Below are 24,333 nucleotides of genomic sequence, written 5' to 3'. Positions count from 1 at the left end.
GCCTAACCTTAAAGTCTTTTTTTTTTTTAAAGATATAATCCACAAGTTTACATTTGCACTTGAAATAAACCCCATTTTGGTCATTCTTTATGATGCATGGATTTGTGGGAGATATGTTAGGGGCTTCCATGCTAACGGCAGATCCTTATCAAGGAGGGCATGATTTACGCCAGTCATTGCATTCCTGACTCAGATTTACGTTAACTCACAGGCCAGCGATAGAGAGCAGAGCATTGAATGAAGTGGTCCTAGGGTACAGGCTTGCAAACATCCCCGTTGATTTTTCCACGTATGTCACATGCTCTTGCTGTTCTCGCAGACGATGGGGAAGTTCTTCAGCGGGATGGCTCAGTCTGGAGCTTGGTGCTGCTTCGATGAATTTAATCGAATTGACATGGAAGTTCTGTCCGTGATTGCCTCACAGATTCACACGATCAAGGCTGCAAAAGATAGTCATGCCATGAGGTATTTGCATCTAATTTGCATTTTTTTTTCCTTGTGGTAATATCAAAAGTAAACTTAATGGCACAAACATGCTTTCTTTTCCTTGGTTAAAAATTACTTTATATTTTGTGTTCCAGAGGCCATGCACCTTCATAAACTTTATTTACTGCCCTAGTTATAGAAACATAGAAATGACGGCAGAAGAAGACCGAACGGCCCATCCAGTCTGCCCAGCAAGCTACGCACTTTATCCTTTTTTTTTCTTCCTTTTTCTCTCTCACACCTGTTACTCTTGGCATCCAGTACCCTCCATCCCTAATTTCCCTCCACCCCACCACCAATGTAGAGAGCAGCGCCAGATCTGCATCCAAGTGAACATCCAGCTCAATTAGGGGTAGCAACCGCTGCAACAAGTAGGCCACACCCCTGCCTCATACTCTTACCCACCCCTGTTTTTTTTTTTGTTTGTTTTTTTTTTGGAGATGGCAGCCCTCCATCCTTCCGCTCCGTGAAGGTGGAACACCAACCACTGGCATCCCGCTCCGTGAATGCCTCTGTGGCTACTGCCGCTCCGTGCAGTGTTTTGCTGCCTCCTCTTTATTCACATCCTCTAGACTTGATGGACCCACAATGTTTATCCCACGCCCCTTTGAAGTCCTTCACAGTTTTAGACTTCACCACTTCCTCCGGAAGGGCATTTTGCTGTGATAATTTAAAGCAGAAGCTTCGCCAACCCAAAAAGGCCTCTGTTTTAGGGCTGTCTGGTCGATACTTGAGTAATCTTCTGATTTTTCATTTGCGAAATGATAAGAAAACGTTAATCTGCCATGGAAATGAGACGAGGAGTGTGGCCTTATCATTTTTAAGATGCATAGAGGATGAAGGTGAGACGGGGGGGAGAGAGAGAAATTACTGCAAATGGAGGTACCGATTGTTTCTGATGCAGCAAGTGAGACAGATGAATTTGCCGTCATGGAAATGGATGACTGTGGTTGCCTGCTGAGAAAGGAAAACTGAGCAATGTAGTGGTTTTGAACGAGATTCCTCTTAGCTGCCTCCAGTGATAGTAATGACCTGTTTCTATCTGCTTTGAAGCAATACAGCTGCTCTGTTTGCTTTTAAAGAATATACAGACTAACTGGGGCAGCCATGATTCGTCCGGCCCTAGAAAATTAGCCATGTAACACACACACCATGAATACCCAAACAGAACTGATTTGATTGGAAATACAAAAGCGGCAGCTTTATTGAATTTACTGAACGGGAAATCTAACTTATGTACGAGAGTCCTTCTAGCTTAAATGTGCCTGGAAGAGGGTCTCTGGGCCTGCTAGCCTGATTCAAGCTAGCAAGACCCTGACCCCGATGGGAAGAACTTGGCTCGAGCCTTACTGGACAGCTTGTTCCATTCAAGCGGGACTGCCAGCCCTTCAGGGCCATGACACGGCAGCACCAGGAGTCACTGTCCAGCCGCCACATCACAGGAGCCTGATGACCCGGGGGCAGGCCAGCCCAGCCATGCTAGTGGAACTTTTATGTCAACAAACATTACTAAACCCCAGGAGACCCCCCTTCTCCAGGCTTGGGTACCCTGCCCAAGCTGTTAACAATTAACACTCCCCAAAGACAAAACTACAGGAAAATGGCCTTTTACAGAATTGCTTGCCTGATGTGCAGGTAAACTTGCGCACTCATGTCATGTATGCACATTAGATTGCCTGCACTTAGAGGAGGCATTCTCGGGGGGGGGGGGGGGAGCTGGGGGAGGGTTTGTACTTATGCATCGACTTTTGCATTTTGAAAAGTTTATATGTACAATTTAATGGAACATTTCTGTGCACAATTTAGCCGGTGTAATTGTGTGCAGATAGTTTTTTGATGGGATAATTTTCAAAAAATTCCCTTTGAAATTTGGTGTAATTTATGCATGCATTTCACCATCTGATATATGAGGGCTGTTGTAAAATTACCTCCTTTATGTGAAGAGAAATGCTCGTACATCGTACAGGTACAGTACAGGTTGATAATGGCCATGCCTGGAAGTAGTGTCCATGTCTTTACATAGAAACATAGAAATAACGGCAGAAAAGGACAAAACAGTCCATCCAGTCTGCCCAGCAAGCTTATGATAGCACCAGCCGCGCCATAGAAATCTCCTCCATAAAGGTGTCAAGTTACCCCCATACTTAGGTTCCTAAACCATTAAAGTCAGGGCGCTTGTTTGTTGCTGTCTGAGTCCAATTCCCTGTTATCTCTTGCTATGAAGCAGAGAGCAATGTTGGAGTTACATCACAAGTATGAGGCTTATTGGTTAAGGATAGTAACAGCCGTATCAGCAAGTTACCCCCATGCTTATTTGTTTTCCCAGACCGTAAAATTCAATGTCCTTGTTGGTTGCTGTCCGAAACTAATTCCTTTTTTCCTCTTTTCCCCCTGACGTTAAAGCAGAGAGCAATAATGGAGTTGCATCGACGACAGTATGAAGGCTTATTGGTTAAGGGTAGTAACCGCCACACCAGCAAGTTTACCCCCATGTGCTCTTTTTCTCATTCCCATCCTCTAGCGATCCAGTGTTTATCCCATGCCCCTTTGAAATCTCACCATTTTTGTCTTCATCACCTCCTCTGGAAGGTTATTCCAGGCATCCACCACCCTCTCCATGAAGAAATATTTCCTGACGTTGGTTCTGAGTCGTCCTCCCTGGAGTTTCATTTCATGTGCCCTGGTTCTACTGATTTCTTTCCAATGGAGAAGGTTTGTCAAATGTGCATCATTAAAACCTTTCAGGTTTCTGAAGGTCTGTATTATATCTCCCCTGGTCCTCCAGGGTGTACATATTCAGGTTCTTCAACCTCTCCTCATAAGTCATTTGATGGAGACCTCCTACCATTTTGGTTGCCCTTCTCTAGACCTCCTCCATCATGTCGCTGTCACTTTTGAGATACAGACTCCAGAACTGAACACAGTACTCCAAGTGAGGCCTGACCAAGGACCTGTACAAGGGCATCATCACCTCCTTTTTCTTACTGGTTATTCCTCTCTCTGTGCAACCCAGCATTCTTCTGGCTTTAGCTATCGCCTTGTCACATTGCTTCGCCGTCTTCAGATCACCAGAAACTCTCATCCCAAGGTCCCTCTCTTGTTCTGTGCACAACAGCCCTTCACTCCCCATCACATACAGGTCACACCAACTCACAGAGGATTTTATTTTGCTTCCAGAAAAGAGAGATTAGATATTACGTAATAAATTGACCGGAGGATCTTTGGCTCCTTCCCCTTCCCCCATACCTTCCTCAGCCCGATGCCAGCCGTTCCCCTTCCTCCTCTTACCTTTCCAGCTGGGTATCTTCCTTGCTGGCTGCTCATCCTGCTGCCTCTCCCTCTGACCTCACATTACACTGAAATCCTTGGCTCTCAGTGTGTGGCGGCAGTTATGAAAGCACATAGAATGTTGGGAATGATCTGAAAAGGAACAGAGAATAAAAGAGTAAATATCATTGCCTCTGTATTGAGCCATGAGTACTGTGTGCACTTCTGGTCGCCCCCATCTCAAGAAAGACGTAGCAGAACTAGAAAAGGTGCAGAGGAGGATGACAGAAATGATAAAAGGGGATGGAACAGCTCTTCAGCCTGGGGGACATGATAGAAGTTTATAGAATCACGAATGAGTGAAACGGGCAAATAAAGGATGGTTATTTACCCTTTCAAATAGTACTAAAACAAGGGTACACTCATGAAACTAACAACAAACAGATTTAAAACAAATTAGGGAAAGTACTTTTACACTCTGTGCACAATCAAGCTGTGGAATCTGTTGCCCGAGGACGTGATCAAAGCAACTAGTGTAATGGGGTTTAAACAAGGTTTTGACAGGTTCCTGGAGGAAAAAATGATTAGCCAGACAGACTAAAGAAAGCTGGAAATGAGTAACAAGAAATAAATCTACTTTGGGATCTGCTGGGTACGTGGGACCTGGACTGGCTACTGTTGGAGACAAAACGCTGGGCTCGATGGACCTTGTTCTGACCCAGCATGGCACTTTTTATGTTCTTAATGGCATGACAGCCGGTGTACAATATGAGGCTAGGACAGAGGTGCACAACTCGGGTCCACAAAGAGGCAGGATTTTCAGCATAACCAAAATATGCAAATATGCAAAATATGCAAGGTAGACGATAGCAAAATATGCAAATATGCATAACCAAAATATGCAAATTACCCCACATGCAAATACATCTCATGAATATTCATTGTGAGTTGGGTGAAAACCAGACCTGTTTGCAGTCTGCAAGAACTGGGATTGAACATACTGCTCCGGCCCATAGCCTGTGTTTAAAGGTTTCCTCTGTTACCCAGGTACATAGTAGATATCTGATGTGTTTCATTGACTTCAGTAAAAAAAAAAAAAAAAGATACATGAAGGGAGCATATGTTTGAAAGAGTCTACACAATTTTCTGGTTTTAAAGGAAAATGCAATTATAGATGCTGGACTTAGCCTTGCAGGATATGATGAATAATAACAAATTAATATCAACATTATATAACTCCTAGGGAAGTGGATCAGATGGAAACATTTTTGTTACAAGATTTTATTATGGCTCTTGAAAAAATGCTAATAAATGTAGTCTGTTTATTCCATAGCCCCAACAAGATCATGCCCTCTGGTTTACCTTGTATCTAATGTATTTGTTCTAGTGGCTGTTTTAATATCATTTTTAGCTGGGGGTTTGAACCCCTCATAAACATCGTTTATATGAATTTTAATTCTTCTTCTCCTACTTTTTTCTTTAAAAAAAATAGGCAATGTTGTATGAAACAGGAAACGCTTATTAACCATCAACAGCTGACTTTTCTGTGGCAGCGTAGGATGAAAAGTAAATGAAAAATCCAGAGCTAGCCAGAAGAAGTGCCAAGAGAGAATTTGGGGTTTTATTTACTTTATTAAGAGAAAATAAAGATGATTGTGTAATTCGGAAAGTAGCTATCAGACAGAAATAGTTCTGAATATCAGCATCAAGTGGACCCTTTAAAGCTTGTTTTTAGAGCAGTGTAAAAATGTTTATAGTAATTCTTCATCTTCACTTGTAGAGAAAGAGAGGGAAAATTTATGCAAAATTTGTATCTGTGCCAGCAGAACTGGGGGGGTCACAAAATGAAACTCCAGGAGGAACGACTCAGAACCAATGTCAGGAGATATTTCTTCAAGGAAAGGGTGGTAGAGGCCTGGACAAGTCAGTTAAGGTCGGAGCTCGCCCTTAATTGCAATGAATATTTTTTCGGCAGATCCCATTTTGAGGCATCCTGAGAGTGTCATGCATTTTATAAAAATCGATGTTAATGTAAATGAATCCTGTGATATTTTACTATCGAAGGCTGTGATTTTGGAAACATTTATTTTACAAGTCGGTCCATACTGCTTCTGGTGTCCCTTAAAAAATGTACCTCCATCACCAGGATTCCTGGTTTCCCGTGATGTAGAAACAAGGACTGCAGACTTCAGCCCTTGCCACAGTATTGCACTGTCCCTTGGTAGTATTATGGGAGACTATTTAAATCTCTGAAATGTCTGTTTTAAAAAAAGTTAGGTATTGCACAATGAGTCAAAATACCAACTACATACAAGGGCCTTTCAGATGATAGTATTAAGCTAAAAAAAAAAGTTTATAAAAAATAAATTATACCTAGCTGAGTCCAAATTAGCTTTCACCATAGCTTGATGAACTCTATAACAGGGTACCATCAAGCTAGGGTGAGAGAACATAGTACCAAATTTCATCTTTGTGAGACTTTCCTCACTCCAAATGACACCAAATCTTCACCAAGGTGTACTGTGTTCTTTGTACATGAGAAACTTCCCCCAAACCCTAAATCACCACTAACACCTCACCTTGGAGGTACAGGGAGATTCACTCGAAAGAGGCCCCAATATTCTGTTGTAACTTCCGTTAGGATGAAGTAATCTGAACCAAAAAAAAATGCTACATACCTTGACGTCTGTGTAATCCTTTGCATTACATGCGATGCTGGAAGTGATTGCCATTTCCCGCCAGACACATTTAGACGCGGAGCTTCAAGTTCCTGAACATGTCTGCGAGCATTTTGGGGGATCAGCAATTTCACGTTGGATGTTTTCCTTCAAATCTTCCACAGTGCGAGCCTTGTTCCGATAGACTTTTCCTTTGAGCATACCCGAAAGGAAGAAGCCTGGTGGTGTCAGTCAGATCCAGCGATTGTGGTGGCCAAAGCCCCTTTGAAATTACCCTGTTGCCGAAAAAGGACTCAATTTCTTCTTTGCGGATGTGTGACACGTTGCTCCATCTCGCAAATGGAGGTTAAACGTTGCGACTGCTTTCCAATGCCTACCTCATCGCTCCAACGCAGGGGCATCCCGGCTTGTTCAAAGCTTCATATACTGAGGAGCACATTGCATGTTATTTCATTCAGATTGCTTCGTCCTAGTGAGAGTTATTACAGAATATCCGGGGCCTCTTTCAAATGAATCTCCCTGTACTATCAAGCTAGGGCGAGAGAACATAGTTGAAATCTCAACTTTGTGAGACTTTCCTCACTCCAAATGATGTCAAATCTTCACCAAGGTGTACTGTGCTACTCATACATCTCACTCTGCATGGAAAACTGGTCCCTAAACCACCACCAACACCTCACCTCGAGCTATTAGCTGGTCCTCCTATAGGGAAATAAATAGTTGAGTACTACGCGGGCCTTACAAATAGTCTGTCTCTGTCTCTCTCTCTCTGTGTCTCTCTCTCAGCCCCAAAATGAAATTGGCCATATTGCACAGCTTAATCCCAGGAAAAAAAGGTGTAGTTATTTCCAGTGCTAAAACTGTGCTATTGCTCCTCATTTTAATTAATACCACCCAAACATTTGCATTCACACCATACAGTAACACAATTATCACTTGCATTAACACCATAACACATTTTGATGAATGACCCTATCTGTTTGTATCTGAGGCAAAAGAGGGTAAAGTGACTTGCACAATGTCACAAGGAGCAACATTTGGACTTGAATGCTGGACTCCCTGGATCATAGCCCACTGTTCTAATCAATAAGCCACTCCTCCTCTCGTGCATCTAAAAGAAAAAAAACACTCAGAGATACATAAATACCAACAAACGTGCCTGATTGGCAAAGTCTCAAATGCAATAGAGCTATCTCCAATACAGTCCACAAATAGCTGATTCTTCTCATCCCAAAAGTCTCCAAAGTCCTAGTATCCAAAATAGTCCCAATGTCCATCTAGAGCCATCTCCAGCATGACCCTTGTAAATATTTTCAATCCATACCGGTGAATTGTAGAGATGGAGTAGAATAGGTAAGGGGGTGAAAACTTCCATATTGAGCTTAACTGAAACTGCTCCCTTAAAAGATTCTCAGCAATATTTGTGAGTGCAAATATCCCATGACACATAAAATGACTCCTGTTTCCTTGCCTTTGAATACTCATATTTCTCAGATCCAAAAAAAAAAAAGTTCCAACTGGATTTCCAAAATTTTCCAACATCCTGAACTTTCTCCACACCAGACCACAGAAATCTTTTCAGCCATGTATATAAGTCCTTATAAAGCATTAAGGAACTGCTTAGCTTTCTCCTCTTACATAAGAACATAAGAAATTGCCATGCTGGGTCAGACCAAGGGTCCATCAAGCCCAGCATCCTGTTTCCAACAGAGGCCAAACCAGGCCACAAGAACCTGGCAATTACCCAAACACCAAGAAGATCCCATGCTACTGATGCAATTAATAGCAGTGGCTATTCCCTAAGTAAACTTGATTAATAGCAGTTAATGGACTTCTCCTCCAAGAACTTATCCAAACCTTTTGTGAACCCAGCTACACTAACTGCACTAACCACATCCTCTGGCAACAAATTCCAGAGCTTAATTGTGCATTGAGTGAAAAAGAATTTTCTCCGATTAGTCTTAAATGTGTTACTTGCTAACTTCATGGAATACCGCCTAGTCCTTCTATTATTTGAAAGTGTAAATAACCGATTCACATCTACTCAATCAAGACCTCTCATGATCTTAAAGACCTTTATCATATCCCCCCTCAGCCGTTTCTTCTCCAAGCTGAACAGCCCTAACCTCTTCAGTCTTTCCTCCAGCGGCGGATTCCCGATGAACACTGGCCCGGGGATTCGCCGCCCAGGCCGGCCCAGGCGATACCACGTGGTCTGCCGAGCGCAGCTCTGTCACGGCCGCATTCTGCAGACCACGTGACTAGCGTGACCGGCCCACCGGGGGATGCCTGATCCCCTGATAGGCCGATCTGCCCCTGCTTTCCTCATAGGGAAGCTGTTCCATTCCCTTTATCATTTTGGTAGCCCTTCTCTGTACCTTCTCCATAGCAACTATATCTTTTTTGAGATGCGGCAACCAGAACTGTACACAGTATTCAAGGTGGGTCTCACCATGGAGCGATATAGAGGCATTATGACATTTTCCGTTTTATTCACCATTCCCTTCCTAATAATTCCTAACATTCTGTTTGCTTTTTTGACTGCTGCAGCACACTGAGCCGACGATTTTAAAGTATTATCCACTATGATGCCTAGATCTTTTTCCTGGGTGGTAGCTCCTAATATGGAACCTAACATCGTATAACTACAGCAAGGGTTATTTTTCCCTATGTGCAACACCTTGCACTTGTCCACATTAAATTTCATCTGCCATTTGGATGCCCAATCTTCCAGTCTTGGAAGGTCCTCCTGTAATGTATCACAATCCTCTTGTGATTTAACTACTCTGAATAATTTTGTATCATCCGCAAATTTGATAACCTCACTCGTCGTATTCCTGTCCAGATCATTTATATATGTATTGAAAAGCACCGGTCCAAGTAAAGATCCCTGAGGCATTCCACTGTTTAACCTTTTCCACTGAGAAAATTGACCATTTAATCCTACCCTCTGTTTCCTGTCTTTTAACCAGTTTGTAATCCACGAAAGGACATCGCCTCCTATCCCATGACCTTTTAGTTTTCTTCGAAGCCTCTCATGAGGGACTTGTCAAACGCCTTCTGAAAATCCAAATACACTACATCTATCGGTTCACCTTTATCCACATGTTTATTAAACCCTTCAAAAAAATGAAGCTGATTTGTTAGGCAAGATTTCCATGTTGACTGTGTTCCATTAAACCATGTCTATCTATATGCTGTACGATTTTGATCTTTAGAATAGTTTCCACTATTTTTCCTGGCACTGAAGCGAGGCTTACTGGTCTATAGTTACCTGGATCGCCCCTGGAGCCCTTTTTAAATATTGGGTTACATTGGCCACCCTCCAGTCTTCAGGTACAATGGATGATTTTAATGATAGGTTACAAATTTTAACTTAGCCAAAAATGTCCATGGCTCCATCATGCCGTACCCGGAGATGCGCTGGATATTGTAAAGCAAATCTGATTTGCTTCTGCACTAATAATGTGCAAAGTGGATTAAACTCTCCTCATTTTGCAGACACCTGGAGAGAGTACTCTTGAAATAAACGTATGGTGTAATCCTGATATTTTAATTCTCTCAGCTTTTGAAATTTTTGCATATCCATTGTTTATGTGCAAAGTTAAAAATTTTCACTAACGCTATGCGCAGTTGAGTTTCTCCCTCTTGCTTACTGCCTAAACGATGCGCATGCTCTATCATCACGCAACTTTGCAACTCGGGCAAATTTAAGACCTCTGGGAGCCAACTCTCCAAAAGACCTGGTAAGCTTTGTTCATCAATATCCTTCGGCAACCCTATAATTCTGCTGTTATTGCGGCAAGAGTGGTCCTCTGAATCATCGATTTAATCATCCTGCCATTTTATCTTCTTCTCAAGCACTACAATTCTCCCCTCATGCACCAGCGCCTCATCCTCTGTAGTGGACACCCTTCCTTCCACATTTTCAACGCGTGGATTCAGCTCCGACACGGTCGATTTGAGGTCAGCTATTTGTTCTGATATTGAGGAGAGTTTATCGTCTAGAGAGTTTACTACTGCTGTGGTCAATTCCGCCATCATTTCTCTAGCTGGAATAGGTCCCGTTACATTCATATTTTTGGCAGCCATTTCCCTTCTCCAACACCAGTTTTTTCTTTGTCTTTTTTTGCCCCTTTAATGGGCATATTTCCTGGTGATCTTTGTATAAAGCAATCAATCAACATATATATGTCTTACCAAGTGGAGATTAGCTTTCTACAGCAGTATTTGATGGTGGATGTGTTGCCATGAGAGGGGATGGCACCCGGAGCACTGAGAGAGACATCTTTCCAGGCTCTCCACATCACATGACCTCAATAGACAAACTTTACCTTCTATCCCTTCCACAATGTCACTCATAAAGATATTGAACAGAACCAGTCCCAAAACTGATCCCTGTGGTACTCCGCTTATCACAGTTCTCTCTTCAGAGTACATAAGAACATAAGAAATGCCATCCTGGGTCGGGCCAAGGGTCCATCAAGCCCAGTATCCTGTTTCCAATAGTGGTCAAGCCAAGTCACAAGTGCCTGGCAAGTACCCAAACATAAGATAGATCACAAGCTACTATTGCATATTAATTATCATAATAGCATTTTATGGATTTATCCTCTAGTAACATAGAAACATAGAAACATAGAAATGATGGCAGAAGAAGACCAATCGGCCCATCCAGTCTGCCCAGCAAGCTTCACACTTTTTTTCTCATACTTATCTGTTTCTCTTAGCTCTTAGTAACCTGAGGGGTAGATTTTCAAAAAACGCGAATAGGCGTACTTTTGCTGGCGCATCAGGCGCCAGCAAAAGTACGCTGGATTTTAGTAGATACGCGCGGAGCCGCGCGTATCCACTAAAATCCTGGATCGGCGCGCGCAAGGCTATGAATTCCGTATAGCCGGCGCGCGCCGAGCCGTGCAGCCTACCCCCATTCCCTCCAAGGCCGCTCCGAAATCGGAGCGGCCTTGGAGGGAATCCTCTAACGCCCTCCCCTCACCTTCCCCTCCCTTCCTCTACCTAACCCACCCGCCCAGCCCTGTCTACACCTCCCCCTTACCTTTCTCCGGGGATTTACGCCTCCCGGAGGGAGAAGTAAATCCCCGCGCGCCAGCGGGCCTGTTGCGCGCCGGGACGCGACCTGGGGGCGGGTACGGAGGGCGCGGCCACGCCCCCGTACCCCGCCCCCAAAACACGCCCGACACGCCCCCTAAACGCCGCGACGACCGGGCCCGCCCCCGACACGCCCCCCTCGGAGAACCCCGGGACTTACGTGAGTCCCGGGGCTCTGCGCGCGCCGGTAGGCCTATGTAAAATAGGCTCACTGGCGCGCAGGGCCCTGCTCGCCTAAATCCGCCCGGTTTTGGGCGGATTTAGGCGAGCAGGGCTCTGAAAATCCTCCCCTTAGGTTCTATTTCCCTTTCACCCCCACCATTAATGTAGAGAGCAGTGATGGAGCTGCATCCAAGTGAAATATCAAGCTTGATTGGTTGGGTAAGCGGCAGCATAGCTCTCTGCCGTTGAAGCAGAGAGTAAGATATGCGTGGATATGCTGGATATGCGTGAAGTATTAGTTTTTCTTTTCCCCTGCCGTTGAAGCAGAGAGCTATGCTGGATATGCATTGAAAGTGAATTATGCCTTGAAGGTCACATTAACTATCAACAAATATTGAATAAGCCTAATAATTGGTAATTGAATAAGCCTAATAATTGGTAATACCTATAGCCCATGAACCCACTCCTGTTTTTTTTTTGTTGTTGTTGTTTTTTTAATTTGGAGATGGCAGCCCTCTATCCTTCCGCTCTGTGAAGGTGGAACACCAACCACTGGCATCCCGCTCCGTGAATGCCTCTGTGGCTACTGCCGCTCCGTGCAGTGTTTTGCTAACTTATCCAAAACTTTTAAAAACCCAGTTATACTAACTGCTGTAACCACATCCTCTGGCAATGAATTTCAGACTCTGTCTCCTATCAGTCAACCAGTTTGTAATCCATACCACCACCTTGGTGCTCATGCCCAAGTATCTCATTTTATTCACAAGCCTCCTATGCAGGACTGTATCAAAAGCTTTGCTGAAATCCAAGTAGATCACATTGAGTGCTCTTTTCTTGATCCAATTCTCTAGTCACCCAATGAAAAAATTCAGTCAGTTTTGTCTGTCAGGACCTTCCCTGGTGAATCTAGGCTGCCTTGGATCCAGGAAGCCAGCTGATTGTAGATAGTTCACTATCCTTTCCTTTAGCAGAGTCTCCATTAATTTTCCCACCGCCGAGGTGAGGCCAACTAGCCTATAGTTTCTAGCCTCCTCTCTGCTATTACCCTTGTGAAGATGGACCACCACCGCACTTCTCCAGTCTTGCTGCACCACTCCTCTTTCCAGGGATCTTTCAGAGGACCCGCCAGCACATCTCTGAACTTCCTCAGTATCCTGGGATATGCCTCATGGCCTTATCCACTATTTACTTAGCTCATCCCATACATTCTCTTCTGTAAACGGAGTTTCATCTACCCCATTCCCGTCTACGGTCTTGTCGACCAGCGAAGGTCCTTCTCCAGGGTCTTCTTTAGTGAACACTGAACTGAAGTATTTGTTTAATATTTCTGCCATTTCTTTTTCTGTCTCCACGCACTGCTCCTCATCACCTTTCAGTTTCACTATACTACTTCGGACCTTGCTTCTGGCATTCCAGTAATGGGCCAGGGCACAGGTGGAGCCTCTGAAGCTCAGCGCATGCTACAGCCTTGTGAATTTGAAATCGATCGAAGAGGCAGCATTAGTTCTGTCTTAGGTCATCCAACTCTGCCAGGCTATAGCGCTATTAAGACCCGATATCTGACTATGACTGTACAGGGATAAGCCAATTAAAATGAAAAAGTTGGTTTATGCAGATTTGATACGAGTTATGCAGATTTGATATGAGTTTGTGTTTTGCCTTAAGATTTCACGGTTAAAACTATGGGCAGCGCTGGTAATAAGCTGGGGAGCTCTGAATATAACCGAATGCTTGATGAGGTCAGGATTTGAAAAAAAACCCTCATGGCTACTTTTCATTGCCAAAGCTAATACGTTTATCTTTTTGCTACAGTGGTAGGTTAAGAACATCTACACAGTCAATTTACTCTGCAAATAACAAATAAGACGCATTGCCCTTGGCACATTTGCATTGAAATTCATGGTCAGACAATTCCATTATTCACATGGAGAGCGTGACATTTTTCCTCTTTCTTAAAATAATGTGAAAACATTTTTTGCCGTAGGTTTATGTTTGAAGGAAAAGAAATCCGAATGAACGGGTCCTGTGGAATCTTTATTACCATGAATCCAGGGTAGGTAACAGCACAGTTATTTTATTTTATTTTTTGCTTTTGTTTTGTGTAATGTTCATATGTTCTCCTCATTCCTCAGGTATGTTTAAAATTCTGCCAAAAGTCTAATAGCTAATTTTCAAATCTGCTCGGGGAGGTTAACAGCATTGTATAATGAAACCTACTGAATACTCAAAAAAAAAATAAGGTCAGATATTCAGATCAGAGCTTCCCGGATAACTGCTATCTAGCAGGAGATGTTTTTCCCTTTTCAGAATGGATACAACAGATTTTCATGTGGTATGGCACTAAATACACCTAGAGGAGTTCGGGGGTTTTTTTTGTTACATTATGCTGACTTCCTCAGCTTTAACACTTTTTCTCCTGCCTCTGCTCTTCATTCCCCGTGCAAACAATAGAGAAAGAGTAGCTCTGATGACAGACGAGGACTGCAAGCTCCCTCTGGTGTGCTCGCCTTCCTGCGTGTCGCGATGAGCACCTCGGATACCGCTTGGGTCTCTGAGCTCGACCCCCTCCCCCAGGGCTCCTCTCTGCTTACCACACATGCCTTCTTGAATTACAAAACCCCCTTCTGCCCCTGCCACCTTCTCTGGGTTGGGCCGGTTCCATGCGTTCTCCAGCCTTTCGGTGAAAGTTCCCCCTCGATCTAGTGCTGCTCCGCGGCCTCTTCTCATGGTGCCTCCTTGCTCTAGAAATTCTCTTTCTGGTCTTGCATTAGGTTCATGGTAGTACATTTTTGGAAAAAATATGCTTTTTAATTGAATTGAAGCTTGGTTTGTCAAGCCTGGGCTGTATTTATTTTTTTCCTTTTTGATTCCTGGAAGGATTATTATTGCCTGTTAAATATATTTCTTAGCCACGGCCATTAAAAAAAAAAAGATAACACATACAGCCATCTATGTCCAAAAACTGTTAGTCCCAATAAAAGCTATTGAGACCTCTAAGAAATCTTTATTTCCCTATGACCCACTACAGTAACAATATCCTGCATTGATGCCAATGTTAGATAATTTAGGGGCAGCCACAGTGCCTACGGTGCGCGGATGCTGCCAATAACGCAGCGCCCGGGCCTTCCCCCACCCCCCCACCTGTTGTCTGCTGCCAGTGCCGCCTCCCCTCCCTCCCTCCCTCCCTTGCACACACTCACACTGGGTCAGTGCTCTGTGGCCGGGGGGGTGAGGGAGCAGCAGGGCTTGGTTGGGCCAGCGGAGGAGGGGGGACGGTCTCTTTGCTTCCGTCCAGCTGAGCTCATGGCCTCTGGGCCCGCCCGGCTTCTTCCAGGTGCATCCCCAGCCGCGGCCTCTATCCCGATTGGCCAGCTGACCTGGGGGGGGGGGGGGAAGGTTGCAGGGGATAAAGGGAAGAGGAGTTCCGTCCTCGCTCCTTTGGATCGCTGCCTCTCTTCCCTGCCGGCTGCGGCGTCCTTCCCTGCCTCCCTGCCCTATTATTCGTTAGTTTAGAGCATCGGGTAATGTTGTGTTGGATGTTAGAGGAATTAAGAGAGTCGTGATCCTTGTACATCTTATCGCAAGCCTGAGCCTCTGGGGGACTGACAAACGGGGGTGGGGGGGGGGCTGTTTCTGGTGGCCAGTACGCAACGAGCCTCCATCAGCCTAGCTGTCCTGGGTGGTTCCCAGCCTACCTAGTGGAGGGCGAGGCCTTGCCATACGTGGCAGGACCTGGAGGAGAGCTGCCTTCGGCGGAAATATGATGCGGCCCCGCCTTGGGTCAGGGTACGGGTCACAGAAGCAGTCCGTAAGGGCACGTCGCGTTGATGGGCCTGGATATACCGCACCAGAAACGGGGCAGGTACAGGACCTTCCCTACGGGGCAGGGGCGGGGGTGGAAGGGCAGGGGGTAGTTACCTAAGGTTGAGGCTCACACCAGATTTTTGTTATCTTTGTTAATAATAACATAGCTGGTGGCCAAACTATTCCAAAGCGACATGAAAGCTTGCTTGTACTAAATGCCCGCGGTCATGGGGTGAGGGGTGGGGGGGGGGGGGTGTGTGGATGGGTCCTGGGTGCCCCGGTTAATGATGCTAGGAAAGCGACCTTCTCCTACAGCAATTAAGAATGACTGCTCAAATAAATAAATATACATGTCCAACCGTACACCCCACTTTGTATTTTCTCGCTTTAAATTTTAATATAAAAATGACATTAAAAAAAATCTGGTGGTTTTTATGTGGACAGTTTTCAGAGGTTTTTTTTTTTCCTATGGTGAGCAGCTGTTTACCCACTTGAAAAACTCTGCTGAAAATTGCAGATCCCACCTGGATGCCTTTTTAACCCTTGTCGGGAAAGGGGCCAGTTAGGCTGTGGGGTGGGGGAGGGGAGCCCCGTGCGCACTCCTGCCGTGCACGTTTGCATCTGCTTTAAAACGGGCGCAGAGGGGTACGAGGCCGAGAATGGTCAGCCGGCCCGATTTTCCAGGGAAATCCCCGCCCCCCACGCAGGATTTTCCTTTGAATATGTGCCTGCAGGCCCGCAAGGTACAACGCACCCCTTGGGCCTGGAAGCAGCACAGGCTACCTAAGAACTCCCCTCAAAATATCTCAGAAGGGCTCTTGTACGCAGCGGTCAAAATGTTTCCCTGAAACCCAAGTCAAATCCAAATGTTCAGTGGGTGCGTGCATCCAGGACACAGCAAATCGCTCGATGGGATTAGGTTTCTGCAATTGTAAAGCTCTGTGCTTGATATTTATTTATTTATTTATTTATTTTGGTTTTTTATATACCGGTCTTCTTGCATTAGATGCAAATCAAATCGGTTTACATTGAACAATTAAAACTTGCTTGAAAAAGCATTACATGTAACAAAGAACATCAAAACATGAAAACCTGTTGGAACAATAATAAAACACAGAGTTTGAATTGTTCATCTTTACCAGATGCCTTGCAGGAAAACAAAAAATGGATTAAAAATTAAAAATTAAATAACATATGGAAGTATCAAGAGAAAATAGAGCATGGGAGCACTGAGTGAAAATTATGAGAGAGGAAGAGGAGAGGAGAGGTAAGGGGAAAAAGAACAGAGGGACCAGAAAGGTGGTTAAAAAAGGAAGGATTAGAGCAGTGGTTCTCAACCTTTCTAATGCCGTGACCCCGAAATACAGTTCCTCATGTTGCGGTGACCCCTCGCCCCGCCCTCGCCCTGCGAGGGCGGGGCGAGGGCGGGGTGAGGGTGGGGCTTTGGTCATATGGGGGCGGGGTTATGGATGGGGTTGGATTTTAGTGCATACTTATTTATTATGACATTTATAAACAGAACCACCATTCCTCATAAAACAATAAAATTAAGAAACATAAAGCATCAGTTATAATAGTAAAACCATACTAATAAAAGAATATTTTAAAATTACTGATAAATAGAATTTCTATTAATTAAAATCATATACATTTTTATAATTTCCCAAACACCAATAATATTTCAAAACAGCACATATATCAAATAACACACAATAATTAAAACTAATAAGGATTTTAAAAAGCCCCTGCTGTCCATACATGGGAGCTCTTGATTTCCAGTCACCCTGATATTGTCGAGGATTAGGAGGTTATCCTCTCTCTCTCACACATACACTCACATGTCCATTCTCTCTCACACATACACTGTCACATACTTACACATTCATGCTCTTATACCCACCATAACCTCTCACTCTCACAGACACTGATACACTCTCAGGGTGTAAGACACTCTCTCCCCCCCCCCCCCCCCCACTCACACACACACACTCTTACTCCCCTGGATTTTCTCATACACACTCATGCTCTCACTCTTACTGGCTCCCTCACAACCTCAGAGCCTCTCAGATAAAACTCTATGCAGCAGAAATAATGCTGAATGTTGAGAATTGTGTTATGCAGACTAATCTGGAAAATGCACTAATTTCTACATGAGTCATAATGAATCAGTCCTCAGCTGCAGCCTTCAATTGATTATCCTGGCTCCCTTTATGTTTGCCAAATACAGTTCATGTGTAACAGCAATCCTAATTCTCCACCAGATCAAGCTGATTTCACATCCCACTTCATACTTTGTCACCTCCAGCTGAGTCAAACAATTAATCTAATTACTGCCACTGCTGCCACGTGGCTATTGGGGAGGCGCTGATTGCTGCTATTGGCACTGAAGCCCATTCTGCTGCCTCCTCTGTGCAGGCCCCGTGGGTTTCCACTTCCTCCATGTTGATCTCGTACATTGTGAGATCCGCCATAGAGAAAGTGCTACTCTTGCACATTCCCAAAGATTATTTATTTATTTATTTATTTATTTAACATTTTTCTATACCGACCTTCATGGTTAAATACCATATCAGGACGGTTTACATCGAACAGGGATAAAAATAATTAGGTAAAGGAAGAGACAAAGTTTACATGTGATTACAAAGATTACATGTGATTACATGATTACAAAGATTACATTTTACAAATTACAAATTACAAATTTACAAATTACAAATTTACAAATTACAAATGATTACAAAGATTAAATGATTACAAAGATTACATGTGCCAGTCAGTAAAAAGTAATTTTTTTTTTTTTTACATCTGCTTCCCTTTCTAATTTTTTGCCATTTCCTTTTATATTGCCTTTTTTTCTATTTCTTTTCTCTCCACCTGTCTTCTTCCTCAAACACACAGTCAGGTTCTCATTCTCACATGCATTTCTCTCTCACACACACATACACAGGCTCTCACTGGCACAGGCTGTCTGAGTCTCACACACAGGCTCTCTCACACCCCCACATGCTGCCTTGCTCAAGCACAGGCTCTCACTCTTACATGCTGTCTCTTTCACACACACAGAGGCTCTCACATGCTGTCTCTGCAAACACACACAGTCTCTCAACTCATCTCAAACTCGCACACACCTCTCTCTCACCTCTGGGCCTCTTCTTTACGGGTTGCCACAGGATGGGCTCTGCAGTGGCCCTAGTCTTCCCGGCCCCGCTGCTCCTCTTCTGCACGCGGCTGAAGCGCCTCTTCTACCCACGCAGCTGACGCGCCTCCTCCTTCCTCCCCGTGCGGCTCCGGCAACATTTGTCTTCCGGGGCAGGGCGGGCAGGAAGGAAGTAGGAGGAGCACCTGCAGTGGCTGATACACCTCCTTCCTGCCTGCGCGGCTCCAGCAACATACGTCACTGCGACGCGCTAGCTTTTTGGGCCATGTCTCTTCCCTTTTGGGGTTGGAGGAGGCAGGTCACCAGCTTCGCCCCGCCTCCCCGCAGCAGCCGCGGCGCCGCAGACCGGCAAAAAACCCCAACGGCCCGGTACTGGTCCGCGGACCGGTGGTTGGGGACCTGCTTTAGGCGACCCCTGCGTTTTGGTCGTTCGACCCCCGCCGGGGTCGCGACCCACAGGTTGAGAACCGCTGGATTAGAGGGAGGAAATTGTAAAAAGAAACAAACAAATCGAATTTGCCATGGTAAATCTACAGTAAGAAATCAGGGAAATCAGGGAAATATGATTTAAATTAGCAAAGTTTGGGACTGAAATGTGTGCTGGCAGTTTTCAATAAATGTTTTCTTTTTGAGGGTAATTTTTCAAAGGGAATTCTGCAAGTAAAATCCTGCTTTAGACATAGAAATGGCCCTTTAGAGCAGTGGTTCTCAACCTTTTTTCGGCCAGGACACACCTGACAGATGGTTCTCACATGCGTGACATGCTGAACATGTGACCATCACGGGGCTAAATGTAAACATACACTCTGCATCCACGGGAACCACATCGACCCCCAGCAATGAGTGCAGAGCAGAACTAGGGCATTACCCTGTACAACTCACCATACAAAAAAAAGATATTCTGGTTCTGATGACATCTCAGTAAAAGCAAAACAAACTCCCTTTACTGGCAGGCACAAGAGCCTTCCTTATGAAAAGACAGTAATTTACCACTAATGCATGTCCTATTGAAAAAACACAACAAATAAGATTGATACAAATGCCTGAATGCTAGTAAAATACCTCACCTCAGTCACACACCCAGAACTGACCTTCACCAAGTACAGAAAAACCACAAATTATAAATATGGAGACAGAAAACCAAAAAAGCCACTCTGCATGCAGAGGAAACCTGGAGAAATGGAAACAAATATAGCACCTACCATAGTTCCAGGATCTGCAATAATGCACACAAACTAATCTGCACACAGTTACACCTGCATTATGGCATGCACTCAAACAATAACAACCCAACTTATGAAATGGCAATACTACAAATATTAAACAATGCCCTAAACACTAATATACTTCCTAATAGGGAAACAGAATAAGCCAAGCAGCTATAGATCCCCACACAGAAATAATTGTAAAACTACACTAATAAATGTTAGAAAATAGCTGATGAACAGAATAACATCCAAATATTAAAAACTCATACAAATTATTAAAAAATTATCCAAATTTCAATTAAATATTTCAAAACAGATTACATAATACACAATAATTAAAATGGCAGTCAATCAAGAAAAATTAACTTAAAAAGCCACCTTTACTTACCATCTCCAGCAACTCTCCTACTCCTTTCCCTTGCAGGCCAGAAGCAGCAGCGGCTGCTGAAGTTCTATCCTCACGATCCTCTTCTTAGGGCCCACAACCAGTTACTCACTCACACACATACCCCCAATTAGACCCCATGATCAGTCTTGGTCTCTCACGCACACACCAATCACCTCCCTGACTAGTCTCTCAGTCACACACATGCACTTTCTTATACACAAGCTCAAAATCACACACAAAAGCTCTCGCACCCACTCGCACCCACACACACCAGACCTCACCCAGGCTTCCATTCACACCCACACCTATTCACACATGCATACAGCAGGCCTTACTGCCAAACCTCTTCTTCCTTCATTGCAGGGATGGGCTTCAGTTCCGCTGCAGCTTTACTCCAGTGAGACTTCTTTTTCACCGCCATGGGAATGGGCTCCCATGGCGGTCTTGCTTGGCCAGGGTCAGGCTTCCTCTTCGCCACAATGGGGGTGGAATCCCATGGTGGCCTTGCTTCATCGGGGCCGGGCTTCCTCTTCACCACCACGGGGATGAGCTCCCGTGGTGGCCTTGATTCGTTGGAGTCAGGTTTCCTCTTCACCGCCATAGGGATGAGCTCCTGTGGCGGCCTTGCTTCGACACTGCCACTCCTCCCAACCTCCCACCCCGACCTATGCTATGTCCCTTCTTCCTGCCTCACCAGCCAATCAGAAGCTTCCTCCCTTCTTTCTACTCCCACTGGCAGGTAAAAAGAAGGAGGCTTCTGATTGGCCTGTGCAGGGGCAGGAAGAATGGAGGCAGCTTCCCATTGGCCCACAGAGGCAGGGAACGAGGAAGCACAACCGGGGCAGTGGGACACCGGGATCTACGACACACCTGCTGGTGCTTGGCGATACACTGGTTGAGAATCGCTGCTGTAGAAAACCATTGTCATCGTTTATTTATGTTGTGTGTTTGCAGCCAAGGGGGTTCAAAGCATATTGCAGCAAATTTAGGCATTACAGTTCAGTCGGTCTACATTACAATTTATAGGCTTTGGTTAAGCATTATAAATATAATAGATGCAAAACATATTATAAATACAAAAACCATTTTAGCAAGAAATACAAGGCAGGATTGGTATGGTTATACAGTAAAGCATTTGGTTCAAAAGATGTACATAAAATTATGCACCTACATCCAATGGAGGTAATTTTCAAAGGAGTTACGAGCATAAAATAAGCATATGTGGGCATACAGAGCTTGTACTTGCATACATGAGATTTTATAAACATAAAAAATATGCATATATTTTTGGTTTCGCATTCACATTTACCAAAGCCAAGAGGAGCGCACATAGGTTGCTATTTTATAAGAGATTTACATGAATTTCATTAGGCAACTTATTGGTGCATTTTTACACCTGCTGATTATCCACTGCAATTGATATTAGACTCGTCTGTTGTCTGCTATTGTGGGGTGGGAGGTCTGGATGAACTGAGGGGGGAGATCAGGGTGAAGTATTAAGAGGGGCTCAACGAACTGGAGGTGGCCTGGGTGAACTGGTGAAGGTGTCATCAAACCAGTGATTTAAATTCTGTGCATTAAAAAAAAAAAAAAAGCTTACTTCCACCTATAAATCAGGGTTTTAAGTGAACAGTTCTAATTTTTTATGTTCGTAAAATATTATATATATATATATATATATGTTTATAAAATAGGTAGAAAAGGTACTTAATTTCAATGCATTGCTAATGTTTGCATTTAATGAACCCTATGTGCATATGTAGGGGGATGGACATCGTGTATTTTATAATCTGCATGGACCAGATGTGGGCAGGTTATAAAATGCTTCAGTATTTAAAAGCTTGCGTACTCGTAACTTGTCAATACAATGAAAGCCCTTGCACACGGAGCTGTTGGGAAGTTATCCTCCCCACGTGCGTGATTTTAAGTGCATCGGGGTGAGGCGCTCTAGGGCTGTGGAGTCTGCTCAGGGTTGGTATTTACGTGCATTCGTTCTGATTTTGAAAAGTATGTGTGTACATTTTCCCCGAAGGCTTTCCCCATGCAAAGTAGCAGGTAAAACTCGGGATAATTTTCAGTTTGGGATAATTTTCAAAGCGAACTTACACGCACAGGTTCGCCTTGAAAATTGATGTAACTTAGGCATATAACAGCCTGCGTATGTGGGGCTGTTGTAAAATGACCCCCTTAAGTGTCCATCTGATTGGTAGATGTCAGTATAAAATTAGACCTGCATATGTGTTCAGCACTACTCTGTGACTTCAAGGTCATAGTTTCAAAAAAACTAAAATCCCTTTTATAGTTGAGACCAAATGAAAACACGCTCACCTCACATCCGCAAGGGAACGTGCTATATCCATAGCTGGACCTACGCACTGGAACTCCTTACCCACTAACCTACGGCTCGAAACATGTCCCTCCAAATTCCGAGCTAACCTAAAGACCTGGCTATTCAAACAAGCATTCCCTCAATAATTACAGTTTTGCCTCCCCTATCTACTTAACATGCCAGCTCTTTGTTGAACACTGTACATATCTCTGTTACAATTTTGTTAAAACTATAAAATTTTGTTAGAACTATAACTAATTTTGTCAGTACTATAACCATACCTTTAATTTTATATGCCCTATCTCTACTTACTAGTTGTTGCCATTGAATGGTTCCCTGTCATTTCCTTGCTAAGCTTACTGTTCCTATGTATCCCATATAGCCCCTACCTGTTCAATGTAATTTCCATCTGCTGTTATACTGTAAACCAATATGATGTCGTTATGAATATCGGTATAAAAAAGTTTATAAATAAATCTTATTTATTTATTTGTTTGTTTGGTTTTATATACCGATGTTCTGAGTCAATCACATCGGTTTACATCAATAAATATCACAACTTAAACCACATTATAAAACACAAAATAAAATACATCGACCCCCATGTTATTTTGGTTTATCACATCAAGAAACCACTGACATTATAATGTCAATAATCCAATTCTTGGATGTTTATGTAATCCCAATCATTGTTTAAACAAGGCCACGATCCGCTTTTTCTTCACATGAATTATTCATTATCATAAAAGGACATGCAAACTAAATAAGATTTACCCTGGTAATATGTAACCACAAGGTCCTACTAACAGAAACGCGCCAACAGTTTAAAGTACCCTCAAACTGGACGGATTTCAGCCTGGTTTCACCTTGGATGGAAATGTCTTCAGATCTGCCAGTATTTGTACATTTGATGCTAGTTTACCCTGTGCTTTCTTGGATCCCTCTGGTCATAGAGTGAGTGGACTGTTAACTTTTTCTTCTGACTGACTGCACTCCTGTGCATCTGTCTGCAGCCCTCCCTGTTTTGCTTCATATATTTTAAGGTTGAGAAGATTGAGATTGCCTCCTGAGTATTCAGGTAATGCATGGAAGTGTTCAGCAATTGAAAGGCTAATCGTTGTTATTACTTTTAGATACAAAGGGCGTGTGGAGCTCCCGGATAACTTGAAATCGCTCTTTCGACCTGTGGCAATGATGGTGCCGGACTATCAGCTTATTGCTGAAATAATGCTGTTCTCGGAAGGTTTCAAATCGGCAAAGTCGCTTTCGGGCAAACTGGTCAATCTTTACCAACTGGCAAGCAAACAGCTTTCGCAGCAGGTATGGCAGAGCACACTGTGCCCAAGAGGACCAAAATCTGAAATAAAGTCTGGCGCTTCCTAGTTATCTGTTGTACAGCTCTAGGTGTCTGGAAGGGAACGCCATTGGCTATGCTTTAACAGGGTAATTTACAAAGGCGTTTCATTTACCCACAAAAATCTTTTTTTTTTTTTTTAAACTGGCCACAGGGTACGCAAGTAAACTCTTGCACATGTGGCCTATTCGTGTTTAAGTTTGCAGGGACTGAGTGGAGAGGCGTTCCTGGGGGCGGTGATTGGGGAGCAGTGTGCACTTATGCAGACTTTTGCAAATTCAAACATATGCATGGAAGTTTTCCTGAAAAATGACCATGCATCCAACAACAGGTGTAAGTGTGTGTCCATGAACGTGGTGGGATCATTTTTAAAGTGGAATTAGGCATTTAA

The 24,333-nt window shown here is 43.9% G+C and overlaps 1 protein-coding gene across 2 annotated transcripts in view; it reads left to right on the top strand.

Moving 5' to 3' along the window:
• Positions 1–24,333, top strand: part of DNAH14 (dynein axonemal heavy chain 14) — a 461,040-nt gene that overhangs the window by 160,193 nt on the left and 276,514 nt on the right. For both annotated transcript variants that reach the window (XM_029593090.1, XM_029593089.1), the window contains exons 31-33: positions 320–465; positions 13,687–13,755; positions 23,722–23,908. In XM_029593090.1, the coding sequence (XP_029448950.1) occupies positions 320–465; positions 13,687–13,755; positions 23,722–23,908 (402 nt within the window). The remainder of the gene's footprint in view (positions 1–319; positions 466–13,686; positions 13,756–23,721; positions 23,909–24,333) is intronic.

The sequence above is a fragment of the Rhinatrema bivittatum genome, chromosome 3, assembly GCF_901001135.1.
Source record: "Rhinatrema bivittatum chromosome 3, aRhiBiv1.1, whole genome shotgun sequence".
Taxonomy (NCBI): Eukaryota; Metazoa; Chordata; class Amphibia; order Gymnophiona; family Rhinatrematidae; genus Rhinatrema; species Rhinatrema bivittatum.
The sequence above is the reverse complement of the archived record's forward strand: the minus strand, read 5'-3'. Positions and strand labels throughout refer to the sequence as shown.